The sequence below is a fragment of the Papilio xuthus genome, unplaced genomic scaffold, assembly GCF_000836235.2.
Source record: "Papilio xuthus unplaced genomic scaffold, Pxut_1.1 DF824992.1, whole genome shotgun sequence".
NCBI lineage: Eukaryota > Metazoa > Arthropoda > Insecta > Lepidoptera > Papilionidae > Papilio > Papilio xuthus.
Window position 1 is genome coordinate 2133176 of NW_013533657.1, and position 16112 is coordinate 2149287.

The following is a 16112-nucleotide window of genomic DNA, read 5'->3' on the forward strand; positions in this document are numbered from 1 at the left end:
TTCGATAGTCTGATGTATTTATAGTCCGGTCTTTAACAATGGACTGAGTCGAGAGGGAAAGCGCTCCGGGCAACGGCTCACCTTGGCACTGACGTATTAATAGTGCATTCTGAACGGACGGCTTACCACAAGATTGTTGTGAAACGGAAATAGACGTAGTGACAAGAGTTTTTGCATTTAGGGTCATTGAGAATGCAGTCGAGATAGTCCATAAGAGATAGCACGATGATAGATCTAAGATTATAGCTCTTATTATTTATTAATTTTATTTTAACACTATGCCTTAAGATACTGTTGCCAAAATTGTACTGAGTGTAACCGTTTTTGATAAGTTTGGATATTTCCAGTTTGAACATATTTCGTTTTATTAAGTTCATAATCATCTTCAACAATTTTTTAGTTACGGGCATTATTATATGATAAAACTGAAGAGAAAGAAATATGTTTCTATAATGAAATATTCAATAAATATTTTCCACAGCTAGCATGAGACGCCCTCGACCTCGCTCGCTCTAATCCGGTAACGTTGACTCGTATCTACTCCATTCGAGATAACTTCTATTTATAAAGCCATTAACTTTTATTTTTAAACGACAAAAGTTTTTACTTTCACTATTATGGCTACAAATATAAGTTTTTGCATTCAAAATATACTATTTTATGTCACTGGGAGACTTTTGTCTCTCTGTCGATGTTCTAAGTACGAAAAAGTTGTGACTAAGTTATATTCGATTTACGCACTCGGATATGCAAGACAAGTTAAATACATATAATTAACTAGCTATCGCCCGCGACTCCGTCCGCGTGTTTGTCTAAAAAATTAAAATTCTGGGGTAGACTACCCTTAACATTTAGGGGGATGAAAAATAGATGTTGGCCGATTTTCAGACCTACTCAATATGCTCACAGAATTTTATGAGAATCGGTCAAACCGTTTCGGAGGAGTATTAGAACGAAAATTGTGACACGAGAATTTTACATATAAGAAAATAATATTCAATAATTATTTTATAAATAAAAAATTTCATCTGAAACAATGATAAATGAATAAATAATGTCATTGTATTACAATACCAAAAGTACATAACGAGGTGTAAACCGTGATCCATCATAAATGTACGACCGGAAGTCGCGTGACGCGCACGCGATGCTTTGAGTCGCAAGTTAGGAATCAAGCTTATGTAACTGCCGATAACAGCTTAGGTATGGTTTGGTACGTTTTGATAACCTAACAGCGAGTTTGCGAAAACACTATATAAGAGCATATTTTCATCCCTCCTTAAAATATAGTTTAAATAATATTTGCTTCAGACAATGATTGCGCAATTGTTGAATTTTGATATTTTATAATACATTTTATGCAATATGTTATTGTTTATTTTTTATAAGCTTTGCTTTAATAATGTATGGTATATAAAAATAAGTTCAATAAATGAAAATAAACATAATAGGAACAGCATAGTAGAACAATTTTATGAAATGTTTAGCTACGATATTAAGCAAATTATATTGCACAAAATCAACGGCAGAACCATTGATTTTCACGGTCTAAATTCCATAACCTATTGAGACTATTACGTCGCTTCGAAATGAAACTTTTACCATTGGTGTTGGCACTTGTAACTTTGTTTTATTAACAAAACACTTTAACATCGTTTTCGAAGATTCTTTTTTACTAAAATCAACTAATGATAATCTCGTTATGTGAGAAGCCAATTAATTAGAAGTGTTTCTACATTACCAATAACTTGGATACAAATACAATTTTTACCTTGATTTTATTTAGATATGTTTTATCTTGGTAATTAAAAATTTGCAACATTATGGAAGACACGATGATCGCATGTAGGTCGCACCTACAATAGCCGCCGTAAAAATTGCTCTTATAATTATTACGTTATATTTTCTAAGCATAGTTTAACGTCATGTTTATGTTATGAAATTCATCATTGTCGTCATAGGGCTGCCTCAGTACTGTTAAGGTTGTCACTCATATTAAAAAATCTCAATGGCCTGCGGCGTGGCCACATTGTACCATCATAGGCCACACTCAATGGCCTTCAGCGGTCGTGTCAGTGTTGCTGGGTTGCTTGATGTGTCTTTAATATTAAAAACTTTAACTGAATAATGAAATTACTTACGATCTTGGTGTTAAGATGCATCAGCTCCCGCTCGGTGACTCGTCGCCGCGCTGTCTCCATTTGCTGTTGCCGATACTGGTTGTATTTATACAGCAAATACATCCCGGGCAGCGCCAACACCACGAAGGGTCGCATTAAGCTGGACGAAGAGGACGCGCGTTGCGGCATCTTTGTATTATCATTATTCCCCCCAGTCTAACTAGGCACACACATCACCAACCGGTGTACACCTCGTGAAGTGAATCACACAACTTGATATGAACTTTATGACAATTGTCATAGAATTCATCTTGCACTATCACAACGTCTACTCTACAGACTTAGTATGGAAGAATTTGTATGCACTACGACTAGACTTTTTAGCACTTTTTATAGCGTCACTATGCTACGGGGTTTCTACGTTAAATGGTTTTTATTGCTTTAATAATAGACCTATTTTCACATTATTGTGTTGTTTAATCAATTGCTTTTGGCCGGCATCTGTAACAAAAAGAAAAAAAATACGATAAATGATTTATAAAAAAAGTGTAACTCAATATGACAAATAGTGTTGAAATCCAATTTTGCAGACGTCACGTCTTCAAGCGAGTGGATCATCATGGAAAATTAGTTTTTCCGAAGCTACCGTTATAGTCACGAGGTAATTTGCCTAAGCCCGAAATAGAAGCAATAAACGGGCAATAAATTGATTGATAGCTTCCTCCGGGGACCTGCGCCGATATACGACTTGCAATTTCTTACAACTTCAATGTAACGAGTATGACGGACATTTTTCTTGGACAGAAACTTCATAGTGTTTGGAAGGTTTTTGTAATGATTTTGTCATTCTTTTTTAAAGTCATTAATTTAGAAAACTGCATATTTTTAACTTAATTATTAGTAAACCTTGAAAATAAAAATTTGGCAAGCGTTGCTTTGTATTTGAATATATTCGTATTTCTTCACAACAGTCGTTTTCAATGAAAATAATTAAAAGGTCTCGCTCCAAATTATATAGTATAATATAAGTATAATACGAAACAATCTAACTGAATGGCGACTAACACGAAATACAATATACACGAATTAAAACTAGGCAGCGCGATTTTAGCAGTTTAGTAGTTCCACAAGTTGTTTTTTTATTTTACAAAAATTAATCGTTTAAATTAAAAGTGGCCAGGTCGTTTAAGGTGTATAAAATGTTCAGTAGGCTCTTCAACTTTGGAAGAGTTGATCGGAGCACTTCTGGTGCTCCAATTAACTGCTGACGTAAAAACTTTTTACATTATTCGTTGGGAAAAAAATTAAAAGCTTTAAATTTGAAATAGGAACTTTATACTTGGTAACTAGCCGGGTTAAAGTGAAGGACAAATTATTTAAATTATAATAAACGCTAAGTACAGCTTTTTGCGTACAAAACAATACCTTTTACGAAATTTTATTCTTACTTAATTATACTGAAATTTTTTTTTTAATTATTGCTTGGAGATCATGAATCTAAGATTCACATTGAGAGACATATAATAAGCATTACAGGAATTTTATGTAAATTAAAATGCGATCTAAAAAATATCAATGACCTATTGTGAATACCAAATAAAAACGCAATTTAAAAAAATAATCTTGTTGCAAACAGGAAACTTGTAAACGTCGAACGATATTGATGTCTACATAGATAGCGGTCGTATTGGTGCTTGTATTGGGTATACGGTATTACCCTGTGCCAGTCGACGCCACATATTGCCCCGACTAGCTCAGTCTCCCGATGTCACAATATCCCTCTACTCAATAGCCGTTTTATCGCAAACAGTAGCTACCGACGTTGATTTTTTAGGACCTTTACTACTGCAATTTTTTTCTAGATGTAATTAAATTAGAATATCCATGTAATAAAGGCTTTCATTGATTGAAAAAAGAGTTAGTATTAAAAAAGCAAAATTGCTTTCCATATGTAAAAAATAAGGCTACTAAAAGAGTAAAAAAGTAAGAGATGAATAACAGTATTTTTAGCACCTCGCGGTTCCCATATAAGCTAGTAGTTGCAATCTTAGCGAGGCTACCAAGTGAAAGTCATTTCTTGTCGGGAGCCCGGGGCGGGCAGGTATTGCCGTCGCTGTATACTGTAGTAAATCCCAGGTTTATTTCAAATGGATGCTTTTTGTGCACATGAAGTGCAAAGAAATGTTAACTTTATATCTCACGAGCTGTAACCCGCAATTCCTTCCCCACAGGATTAAAAAATATTATTGCCCATTCTCAAACTACTTAATATGAATATAAAGTTCCATTAAAATCGGTCAACGTTTTCGGAGGAGTATGGTAACTGACATTGTGACACGATAATTTTATATATGAGATGACATTTTACTCTGTGTTTAGAATAAGAACATACAGACGAATTAATAACCTCCTTCTTTTTAAAGTCGTTTAAAAAAAGAAACAATTAAAAACAAAAACCTTTTTTATAACGAATTCTGCCTATTTATTCACGCTACAGAATGCAATAAAATACAGGAAAACCTCAAAATTATAAACGAGAAACTGAAAATATTGACAGAGTAAATTACACATATCAAGTGTTTTTAATTTGTTACTCTGAAAATTGCTTGTATGAAGCCTTTGTGTTGTTTCGTGCCGTTTATTAACTTTATTGTTTACATTTTCATATGTTTTATTTTGCTTTCGACTAATTTCGAAAAAAATAAAATAAGAACACCTGTATAAATAGACACTTTATTTTTAAGGAATTTTATTTGATGATATTTAAATCAAAAGCTAGTGAAATCGTAAAATCTTATTAACATTAAAAACAAAACACTGCAAACTTGATTTTTTCATAGCTATTAAAACTAATGCTCTTATCGCAAAGCCGAGTAAAACCTCTTAAGAGATTCTTAATTTACTTGAGTATTTTTAATACTCTAGTAACAAAATGTTAAGTCCATTAATACTCAATATAGAAAATTATGAAGCGCTATCAAGATGAATCATAGAACTTCTTAACTAGACAAGTGTCTGACATATCAGATCAAATCTCGATGATGCTTGAAACTTTTGCTGAAATAGATTATGCATTAAAAATCTAAGCCTATAAACTGACAACTTTATTACGCTGATTATCGATATTTACACAACCTTACATTTTTTTACTAATAGTAATTTTTATTAATAAGTAGCTATCGCCCGCGACTCTGTCCGCGCGTAATTATAAAAAAAAACTTAGTAGCCTATGTGTTGTTCCTGCGTATACTCTATCTACATGCCGAATTTCATCGAGAGCTATCATGCCGTTATAGAGTTTCCTTCTAACAAACATCCATCCATCCATCAAAACATTCACATTTATACGAGTAACATTAGTAAGATAGTAAGAAGTAAGATATACTTATCCGATATCTAAAATCCCTATAGCATTTTATTGTACATTTTCCTCGTTGCCTTTCAAAAATTCAAAATAAATTAATAGATAATTTATTTAAAACAACATAAAAGGTTTCAAAGTGCAGGAAGGTGCATAAAACTCGAGCGAGAATAGAGGAAACTGGTGCATTTCCGACGCCGGTCATGCAAAACGGCGCATATATTTATTTGAAATATTTGCACCAAATTTGCTATTTGCATTATTTATTTGCCATTCACTTGTTTATATGTTTCAGATAAAATGCAATAATAATTTGTCTTACAAACATTTGTTACCAGACACAAGTCTATTTTAAATATTTGTTGTTTAGTAAAAAGACAGTCGTCTTTCAGAGGCTCTTATCCTTGTTTTTAATCATACAATAAATACCTAATAATAAAAAGAATCGTCTTGAATAATCCAAAGCAGTTAAAGTGTAACACAATACACGAATCGTTATTAAATAACTCCCGTCTACATACATAAGTCAGTTTATACATTCAACATATTGTACGTATATTGTTACACGCTTCTCTTGCCACCTTAAACTCGACGAGATGAATCGACAGTCGCTTGATTGCTTCGTTAGATCAAACTAACAACTCGTTAACGAAGTGCGCCTTGTCGATCCGATCTTACCCGAAATTTACCTAGTCACTATTGCTATTTTAAATTGAAAGGAGAATAAATAAATCACGTAAATTGATATCTAACGTAGCTCAAGGTTTATACTTAATGTTTAGTCTTCCTGGCTGTATTAAAAAAAACGATAAAGGGATATTTATTTATATGACGTACATAATTTCGGCCATATTCAGAGAGCACTTGTTATGAATCAAAGGCACTAAATCAACCTAACCTCATCTGAAGTCCTTTGAAAATTATAACAGACATGCCAAGTAAATTATATACTACGTACTATAATTTCGTGATTTTAATATGCTTATTTGGACACAATTTGAGCAAGAATTTATACTCAATTTCTACGCATCTTTTACAATCAGAATATCTATCTCTCTGCTCTATTACTATCGTAAAACTTTCCTGATTGTTTAAGGTTGCTGGTATTTATGTTACGGTATTATCTAAAGTGAAGATAAAATAGTGTGTCCCTAAATTTTATTTTTTCAGTGCGATACATTTCGAAAAGGTTAGACTTACTTAAATAAGTTTATTATTATTCTAATATTGTTAAAAATACAAATACCAAATTCACAACACCGATGACTCAATCAATTCAGTGACCAGGAAAAAAATCTGTATTACTTTAACACAGATGTGAATAATACATTTTTGCCTCAATGGCATATCCATGTAAGTTTCTATACCCATGGAGTTGGATACAATGTAAATGATTGTATACTTGAACTACACGACCTTGATACAAAAAATCGTACCCTCCCATTGTGAGCAATCTTTACTGCGGCGAATAAAAAAGCTAAAGGTTTTTTTACACAAATGGGAAAAATATTCTTGATACTTTCAGTTTATTTCAGATGACTTGTAAAATACATAAAAAAACATAATTTTTAAGTAGTAGAAAGCAAATACTTACTGTAAAATATCTTGCTCTCGCTTGATCTAACCTTAACCTAACGAGTTGAAAATTTTATTTATAATTTTAATTTAAACTTATATATTAAAAATAACTATTAGACATCAAAAAGCGTAATAAAATTCTTTTCTCATTTTAATAAATTAACCAAATTCAAACCGCATCCAAGACATTAATGTCTTTCTTGTAATTACGAGATTTTTATCTTCCGGAACGCGCGCCAAAATGCACGAATTATGGATACAAAAAATCGTGTCGCCTACAAAACAGTGACTACGTTTATAATAGCACTTTAATTATAAAACGCGTTGTCAGAACATAACCCTCCCTTTTTCTTCTTTACGTTTAAAGTATACCGACTCTTTAAAAGGTTTATGCATATTTAACCCAAAAGGAGAGAGTCAAAAGGTTTTTACGGTAGTACCAAAACAACAAAAAGAAATGTAAAGATTTAAAAAGATAATAGAAAATCGGTTTCATAGACATCTCTCACTCTCTATCTATAAATTAATACGGATAGAATTTTAAATGTACAACAATTTCATGTCAAAACGTTGATACCAAAAATAACTACGACATTTGTATGCAAAAGCAAAGTGTAAACATGAACACAAAACACAGTGTCGTCAAAAGGCAGGTAATAAAAAGGCGCGCTCTAAACTTTTCAGACGAGATTTTTGCAAAAGCGGACGAAACAAAAGACGGCACGTCAACAGGAAGGTAATGGGTACGTGCTGATTGAAAGTGCCTTCTTTTGTTTGCGATACCAAAAATACTGATGAAAATCCCAATTAAATGGGAATCGTAAAAGAAATTGGATTGCTATCAATAATAAGTAAGTAATATCTCATTGTTTCATTTAAATTCTTGAGAGGAACGGTTTGTCTTTGGTGCAATAAGTGACATTTAAAATCAACATGAATAAAAACGATTGTATCGTTATTTATCAAGACTTTTTTAAATCAGTATTAAGAGTGGGTAAAGTCAACCATCCCGCAGTGTGCCAGCGTTGTTGACTATGACCTAGTCAACCCTAACTTGGTAGACTCCGAGCCTCTGTGTGTGGAGCTGACGATGAAAGATAAGAGCTTTCATGTTAGATTCTCAGGATGTTGTTAAGCCTTTAAATTGTTTACTCTAGTTTATTAGAAAACAATGGTTCTTCTTGTATTTAATTGTAAGGCAGTATTAAATTACATGCAGCGAGCGTCGCAAATAAGATTAACAGCAATCAACATGACAAACACAGCATTAACTTCACGACGAACAAACAGATATATGTTGGTCTTATTCGTTATATTATTATCTCCATTTCTCCAAAGAGAAAGAAAAGGACAACAATGTTGTTTAGGTTAAATAATTCTGCATGGTTTTACACGAAGATAATATTAAGCTCAAGATTTTTTAAATATGCCATGCCAATCTCGCTATCAAGATTACCTTAATCCTAACTACGAGTGTCCGGGCTATGGACAGAGGCCAAGAGGAGGGGTGAGGGGGATAGTGACGTCACACCGGCCCCCGGCCTGCCGTGCCGCAGCGCGCCAAACGCTGACGTTACGGATCACCGAGCAATAGTCATACTAATTTAACTGGGAAAGGTGATATCATTTTATACTTCTAAGACACAATATAATATCAATCAGTCTTTAGAGTACTCCGTATATCTTAAAACAGTCTCTCTTCATGTTAACAAAAGATGGTAGAGAGCTTAATAAGAGCGCTAAATAAGGTGCTATAGAAACGTACAAGGGCGAACAAGGACATAAAATATACTTATTGAATCTTAATACATGATAGTACTTTGTTTATGGTGAATTTTTAGGTATTTTTGTTAAACAAATGAGTAACGTTTTAATGTATAATCAAATATCCTTTAAGGCCTGGCAGAAAAATTGCAGTATTCATATGATCGTAAAGGTTTAGGTGTTTGTAGTTTTTGTTGCATGTATTTATTTAAATATCAAACATCTGCGCAATGCGGTCCTATAAGGAGTCACGTAAATAGCCTCAATCAACGTAACCACAAAGTTATCTGATATACGAGTAGCAATTTGTCGTTGAATCGTCTCGTCTCAACTTCTAATCACAACTAATTTGTATTCTTTACTTTTCTTAGATCAATCTCTTAGCGATACAATATATTTCGTTTCATTATGTTATCAAAATATTTTAATTTTAGATGTTAAAACTCGTAAGTATCAAAGTGAAAAATGTTCATAAAATAATAATAATTTAGGCAAACCATTCGAGAGGCGTATTGCGCAAATTTGTTGGTTTTTTTGAAACTTATTTTTCAAAAATGTACAGAATTATTTTACATGTAACTTTTCGCAAAATATACGAATAAAGTGTAGGTAAAGTAATTGAAACAAAGTTTGGTTACCGCAACATAACATAACACTTCTCATGCAATATTTATTTTGTTCCTAGCAACTTTTTATTTACACTAACTTTGTTCGTAAACTTTTAAATGAGGGTTTTCGTATATATCCTTAACTAGCTGTTGCCTGCAACTTAATCCGAGTGATATTAAAAAAAACACTTAAGTAGTACGTACCAGGCTATATTTTACATCTATGCCACATTTCGGCGAGATCCATGCAGTCATTTTAGGGATACTTTCTGACAAACATCCATCCATCAATACATCCATACATTCACATTTATAATATTAATAAAATAAACCATACTGATATTAAATGCTTTGTTAAATGACGGTTTTCGGACGGTTTCAGGTGAGGTATATGTAAATTTTCTTTAGCAGCATGATGTCGCATTAAATCTCATATCCAACCATCCAGCCTTCATATATGGTAATATTGCGTTCATTATTCATGATTTCACTTTCTAAAACACCAGATTTATCTCTACTCAAGTAAATTAATGCAAATCATACGCGATGAAGTATAAAGTAAACCTCAAGGAATAGTAATTTATTTTCTTATACATGTAATTTTATAATTTAATCTAGGAATTCTTTTCTATTCTGAGCCAGATTAAAAAAAAAATCATAGGTACCATTGTGAACGGTTCGTGAATATAAACATGGTACAGCCTAAAATTCAAAACTCTCCCCGCTAAAAATCGAATACCATAAACTGCTACTACAGCTGAAATGTAATACTTATGTATGAAATGGGAAGGAAATAAAAATCCTCGACTAGTCTTTTCGTATATTCCACCTTTCATTTAGAGTATTCACCTACTTTATTGCTCATATTACAAACGAAACAATCATTGCAAAACAAACATTGTACTGTAAGTACCGAGCGGGCAAAGCGAAGCGGGCCGAAATTAAAAACCTCGTATTTCGGTAAATAAATAGAATTTATAAAACAAATAGCACGAACTCGCATCAATTATTCTTTTGTTATTTTACACTCATGTTAAGTAAAACGATGTGAAACGTTATGTTGAAAAATAATTCATTTCATATAAAAACAAATTAGAAAAATAACTTATGTTAACAGACAACATACGTCTCTATAGAAGGGCTGGAGCTGGGGTGACTAGGTTTTACTCAAATAAGATGGCATAGTGCCGGTTGACTTAAAGACTAATCTATGTTTCCTCACAATGTTAGTGAGAAAAACTACGCAGGGAACAGAACAGATATCTAGCATATGAAAGCGCATATCTGTGGAGGTATAATGATGTGCTATATCTGTCTACTTTATTAAAAAAAAAACTTTGTTGACAATTCCAGTGCACTGTAAATATGTTCCGTTGAGTCGGAAAGGTTAATTACAACTGGAGTCATTTGTAAGCTGAACATTTCTATTGTTAGTAAAGTCTTCATTTAATAACAGTTTCCAACTCTCATAACCTTTGTTATTCGCAGTCGAGTTAAGGCCAAAAGTTATTCCAACAAGAGAACCTCTTTGATGATTTCTGTTTATGACGTATAAACACATTAATGCTTAATTTAATTCGCGAAAATAAAACCTGAGGTAAAGCTTTATCGGAAAGTACTTGTATTGGTGGAAACGTTTATTGGTGTAGAAAACTTTTAGTAATTCATCTAGAGTAGATTTTATATGGAAACAATAATATGGTGAATCTAAAGGCAAAAGAATAGCCTTTTAGATCTGAAATGTTGCATGAATCAGCACATGAAAATTGTTACTAGAAATTTATTTGAAGTAATTATTATGAAGAAATGCTTACGTAGATAAGCTAGACAGTGAATAGGGGGTTGGACTGCGCTGTAATTTGACCCCTGATTTCACCTATGCCATATTATATTGAATCTTCCAATAATTCTGCGTGGGATCGTCTAATCAGTTGTCTATCGCCTTCCATTACGCTAATACTATTATTAGCTTAATTTATTAATATAATTGAAAACTTTATAGAATAAACAATAATAAAATACTGAAAAAAAATTATTACATAATCTTTTTTTTTTCACTCGACTTTTAAACAATTGCTACACACAAGTAAAACCTATACAAAAAGGTCACCACACCCACCTTAATTTAGTCATGAAACCGCGTCAACCTTTAACCTACTACTAAAGTTTAAGCGGTCAAACTTTAAAAGAACACCTTTTTGACCGCTTTTGTTTTTTTTTTATTTACCACACAGTGGGTGGAAATTGAGGCTATCTGTGGAGCAGCCTTTAAGCGCTTGCCCGGATTGGAACGAAACCAACACGTCCAGGTTCAATCCATGTCTCCCCCGTCTCGGTATAAGTTAAACATAAGGTAACCATTGCCGGAACATCTGTTTAAAAATATATTATCATCTCTTTCTTTTTCTTTGACATAACTGAAATAGCAATATGTTTTTGTATAGGCGGGGGTGGAAGAGAAATCCACGGTTAATCCAAACCTTTCGTTACTGCGACATTCCCATCACTTTCTCATTATGACGATCGCTGTCTCTATCTTACCCCATGAATTTGATAGAGATAAAATATAACATAAAACATTTTTCGCTTTTAACATTGCCTTTTTTACAACTATTAACTAATCCCGGTGTCAGCAAAATCAATTTTAACAACTTGATAAAAGTTACAAAGAGTGATGTGCAACAATAAAGTTTTCTAACTTGTATAACTTCGTGCTTGAGCTTTTGAAGAGATTGATCATGCAATTGGGTTAATAACCCTTGGGGCTATGTAGATTGTATCAAATATTCGTACCTATACGATAAAAGAATTCTAAATCATTTGAGAAACGCATAATCGTTTCAATACGGATTTTTTGTATAAAACGTTTTCCTTTCTATACGTAATAGTACAGAAAATAAAATTTGGTAGATTTTTTCGAGGTGTTACGTATATAATATGATTCGTGTTTAATTAACCTCTGTCAATTTTGCCATTAAAAACGCTGCACCTTATGATTGTTATGAAATGTGAGGTAGTTACAATAATGCAATGATTTGCCGACATTGTCACGCGAATTAATTTGCCACACGGGGACTGATGGCGTGTGGTTGTTCGCCACCACACAAGGACGAGCTCCGGCCTTAAACTTATTAGGCACTTACCTCATCAAAACAATCGGTGCACCTCAAACAAGCGATCGCGAATCGTACAAAGGAAGACACGACAGTTGAGTTATCACATACAAAATAAAAGACACAAACAAATTGACATGTCGATCTGTCACACAATTTTAGTCAGCACTCGAATGAATATCATCTTTTTCATTAATGTCTGTTATTTGGTGAATAGCGGCGCAGCTCTGGCCTGATGGCGGGCGAGCGCGCTAGTCGGCGCGCCGCCTCACTTTGACGAACACACGCTCGCGGAGTGAACTTTGCGCATGCGCTACAAGACGCAGGATCGCCCGAAATTCACAACACTTCAAGCTTTAATAAATGACGCAAGTATAAACTTATGTTCATACAAATTTAGCACCTATAACGATGCGTCTTAAGACGCAAATAGCAAAACTTATTTGAGGTTATAAATTCGTTTTGAAAGGTACTCGCGCGTGCCGCACTGCACACGTTGGTAATTAAATATGTGTTTGACAATAGCATAGGGTACGGTACGGTGGCTGTGCTGTGCTGTAGCGCTGATGACGTCAATCTGCACAAGTTGTTTATCGCAAGCCGGGTCGCAAGATAAAAAATTGGAACTTAGAAAAACTTTTAATTATTCAATTTCAATACATTACGTAAACGAACAACGAAGCTTTGTTACGAAAGAAATGACCTTTGAATACTTTTAACAACCGTTGTTAGCTAAGCTTTCTAAACAAAAAGTAACAATTTTCTAGAAAAAAAAACATCTAATATCTATGGAAAACAAATAAACATCAACACGAAACATTTAAATCTCTTTGTAGTAGTAGTAAATGTATTTTGGGAGGCTGTGTTTGCATATCCGGTCAGCGCCCCCGATGTCTCTAGGCTCTACCGGCTGGTGGAAATAGATAGGCTAGAAATAAACTTTGCACACGTAAAATATTCTAAATATTTCATGAGAGCTGTGTACCAATTTGCATATTTATCTTGATTTATCGATATTTGTCTTTGTTATAATAATATATTTAGAGATCTTAAAATTAAAGCTTAATTCTTAGTCTATGGAATATTTAACCTAAACTTTGGTCCAAATTTAATTTTCGTTCATTTATGATGGTTAAAATGTGGTGCTTAAAATAGACAGTTACAAAATTCCTTTGTCTGAAATTTTAAAATAAAATTATCTGTCATATTTTCATATAGTTGAGTAGTGAATGGTTTTTAAATTGGTTTAACAAAGTCATTTGGGTCTGTATAAATTATACCATTAATTAAATTTTCCAGAATAAAGGGTTTTAAAAATATAAGTACACACTACACTAATTCACTACACACTACACATTCAATACACTAATTTCACTGTGCTTCAACAACCTTCGATAGCTCAGTTGGTAGAGCGGTGGACTGTAGAGGCTATGCAAAATTGTCATCCATAGGTCGCTGGTTCAAATCCGGCTCGAAGGAGTTATTTTTCTTGTCTTTAAAAAAATCGCAACTAAAATAGAAATTAAAAAATTACAATTTTGTCCTTTTGTTCAATAAAGTAGACATGTCTGTCTTAAAAATATTTCGTTTCTCATAACTTTCCAGCTGTTTTAAATTTTGCAAAAGTTGTATTGTTTAAAATATGAATTAATTGGAGTTAGCAAATGTCAAGACGAAAGTTTTAAAGTTAGTAAGAAATTTAGGTGTTTTTGTGCTGAACTGAACCGATAAAAATTTTAGCCGCTGCGGACAGGATTCGAACCTGTGCGGGTAGAACCCAATGGATTTCAAGTCCATCTCCTTAACCACTCGGACACCGCAGCTTCGACTCTTAAAGTCAAAATAGTCATCACTAAGAGGAACATTAAAATAACAGTTTTTAAAGCATATTACAATTTAAAGTTACTTTAATATAAAAGTAATGATGAAAATCGTAAGATAATTATGAGACTTTCATATCTGAAAATATTAACTTCTTTGCCTTATTACGCTTAATCAAACGTTATTCCTTGTGAAGTAATTTTTGTTTTTATTTAATATTTATTGATTGATTATTTTGTCTATGGTTTTATTTTTATTTATATGTCCCGTCATCTAATATGTGCCACCTAGCGGTAAAAAGTTAAACTAAAAGATAATGCCATCTATGAATTTAAAGACAAAAAAAAGGACAGATAAGTATTTTCTACTCATCGTTAGATGGCGCTGAACATTTTTGTTACATCTATTGTTCAACAGATGGCATTAAGAATTAGGCAAAGCGAATATTAAGTATTACATTTTTATCTAGCTTACAGTCTGCAGTTATTTTGTAAATTTATAAAAAATACGACATATAATACTCAAATAAAATTATTTTAAATGTTTTATTTAAAGTATTAAATACTCCTGTAATTAATACTTTAAATAAAACATTTAAAAGAATTGCTTACAGTATGTTAGGGGTAAAGAAAACGCACCGATAAACGAGAAATAGTTGTATATTATTCATGGCCTTAATTAAAAGTAGATGTCTGTAAGAAGGCGCTCATCGCCACCGAGTCAGATGTACTTTCATGGTAGGCCTCTTCTATATAACTTTTGTTAGTACCTATAACAGTCTAACTTCAAAGGAGAAAGGTAAACCTTATGACAAATATATTTATTTAAACCGAGTAGTTCCTTAAACTAAACTATTTGGAAATACATACGAATAATTTATCTTGTATTTAAAGGGGACAATTACAGTGATACATAATTAAAACTAACTAATATTTTTCCTAAAAATATTTTTCTCTTTTAATGAATGTTACATATTTACATACCTATAAATTTTTACTGTTATTTTAAGAAATAGCTTCATGATAATATGATTTTATCGCGGATGCCTTTACCAACATTCATTACAATACAAAAGAGAGAAAGCTTAACAAAATCTTATCATCATACATTAGTTGACAACTATTTACGAACACATTCAACTTTCCAACTAAACATAATTACTTTTTACATTAACGTAATTTGTTTATTAAATATTATCTGTAGAATAAAAACATATTAATTAAATGTATCATAATATTTACTTATAACTAATTTAACGTTTTCCTAAATATGATACATTCATCGTATGGACATAAGATGATGATTTTATTTAAAAAAAAAAAACAAATGTTCGCGTGATATCACAGGTAACTTTTACAGCGTTCTATGCCCAAAATGTATACAATAAAACATGATTAAATCTATAAAATTAGTTTATTTCAATATCTAGTTTTTCTTCAAACTTACTTAGAAACAAAATAACAAATGAGAAAAACCTTTTTTAATCAATCTTTGACAATACGAATAAAAAGTCTCTGTTTTTTGTGTTTGCCAGTTCGATCAGGAAATGATATTGACCTTCGACATTTTGTTGTGTTGTAGACAAGAAAAGTTTTTATCGATCTGAAACACATAGTTTACTTAGTCATAAATCTATACAATTTAGATGTCTAAACAATCTTGAGACTCTCAATAAAAAGCAACATAATATTTAATAACCATGAGTGTAAAAATAAGTTTATAAAAATATAAAAAAAATTTGTGATAC

The 16112-nt window shown here is 32.4% G+C and overlaps 1 protein-coding gene and 2 non-coding genes across 3 annotated transcripts in view; 1 reads left to right on the top strand and 2 right to left on the bottom strand.

Moving 5' to 3' along the window:
* Nucleotides 1-12802, bottom strand: part of LOC106126811 (inner centromere protein A) — a 40089-nt gene extending 27287 nt beyond the window's left edge. The window contains exons 1-2 of the mRNA XM_013324679.1: nucleotides 12575-12802; nucleotides 2142-2621 (exon numbers count right to left, since the gene is read on the bottom strand). Of these exons, the coding sequence (XP_013180133.1) occupies nucleotides 2142-2309 (168 nt within the window). The 5' untranslated portion in view covers nucleotides 2310-2621; nucleotides 12575-12802. The remainder of the gene's footprint in view (nucleotides 1-2141; nucleotides 2622-12574) is intronic.
* Nucleotides 12803-13932: 1130 nt separating this feature from the next.
* Nucleotides 13933-14023, top strand: TRNAY-GUA (transfer RNA tyrosine (anticodon GUA)). The gene is given in 2 exon segments: nucleotides 13933-13969; nucleotides 13988-14023. It is a non-coding gene; the product is annotated as a tRNA-Tyr (tRNA).
* A 262-nt stretch (nucleotides 14024-14285) lies between these two features.
* TRNAS-UGA (transfer RNA serine (anticodon UGA)) lies at nucleotides 14286-14367 on the bottom strand. The gene has a single exon. It is a non-coding gene; the product is annotated as a tRNA-Ser (tRNA).
* Between the last annotated feature and the right edge of the window lie 1745 nt (nucleotides 14368-16112).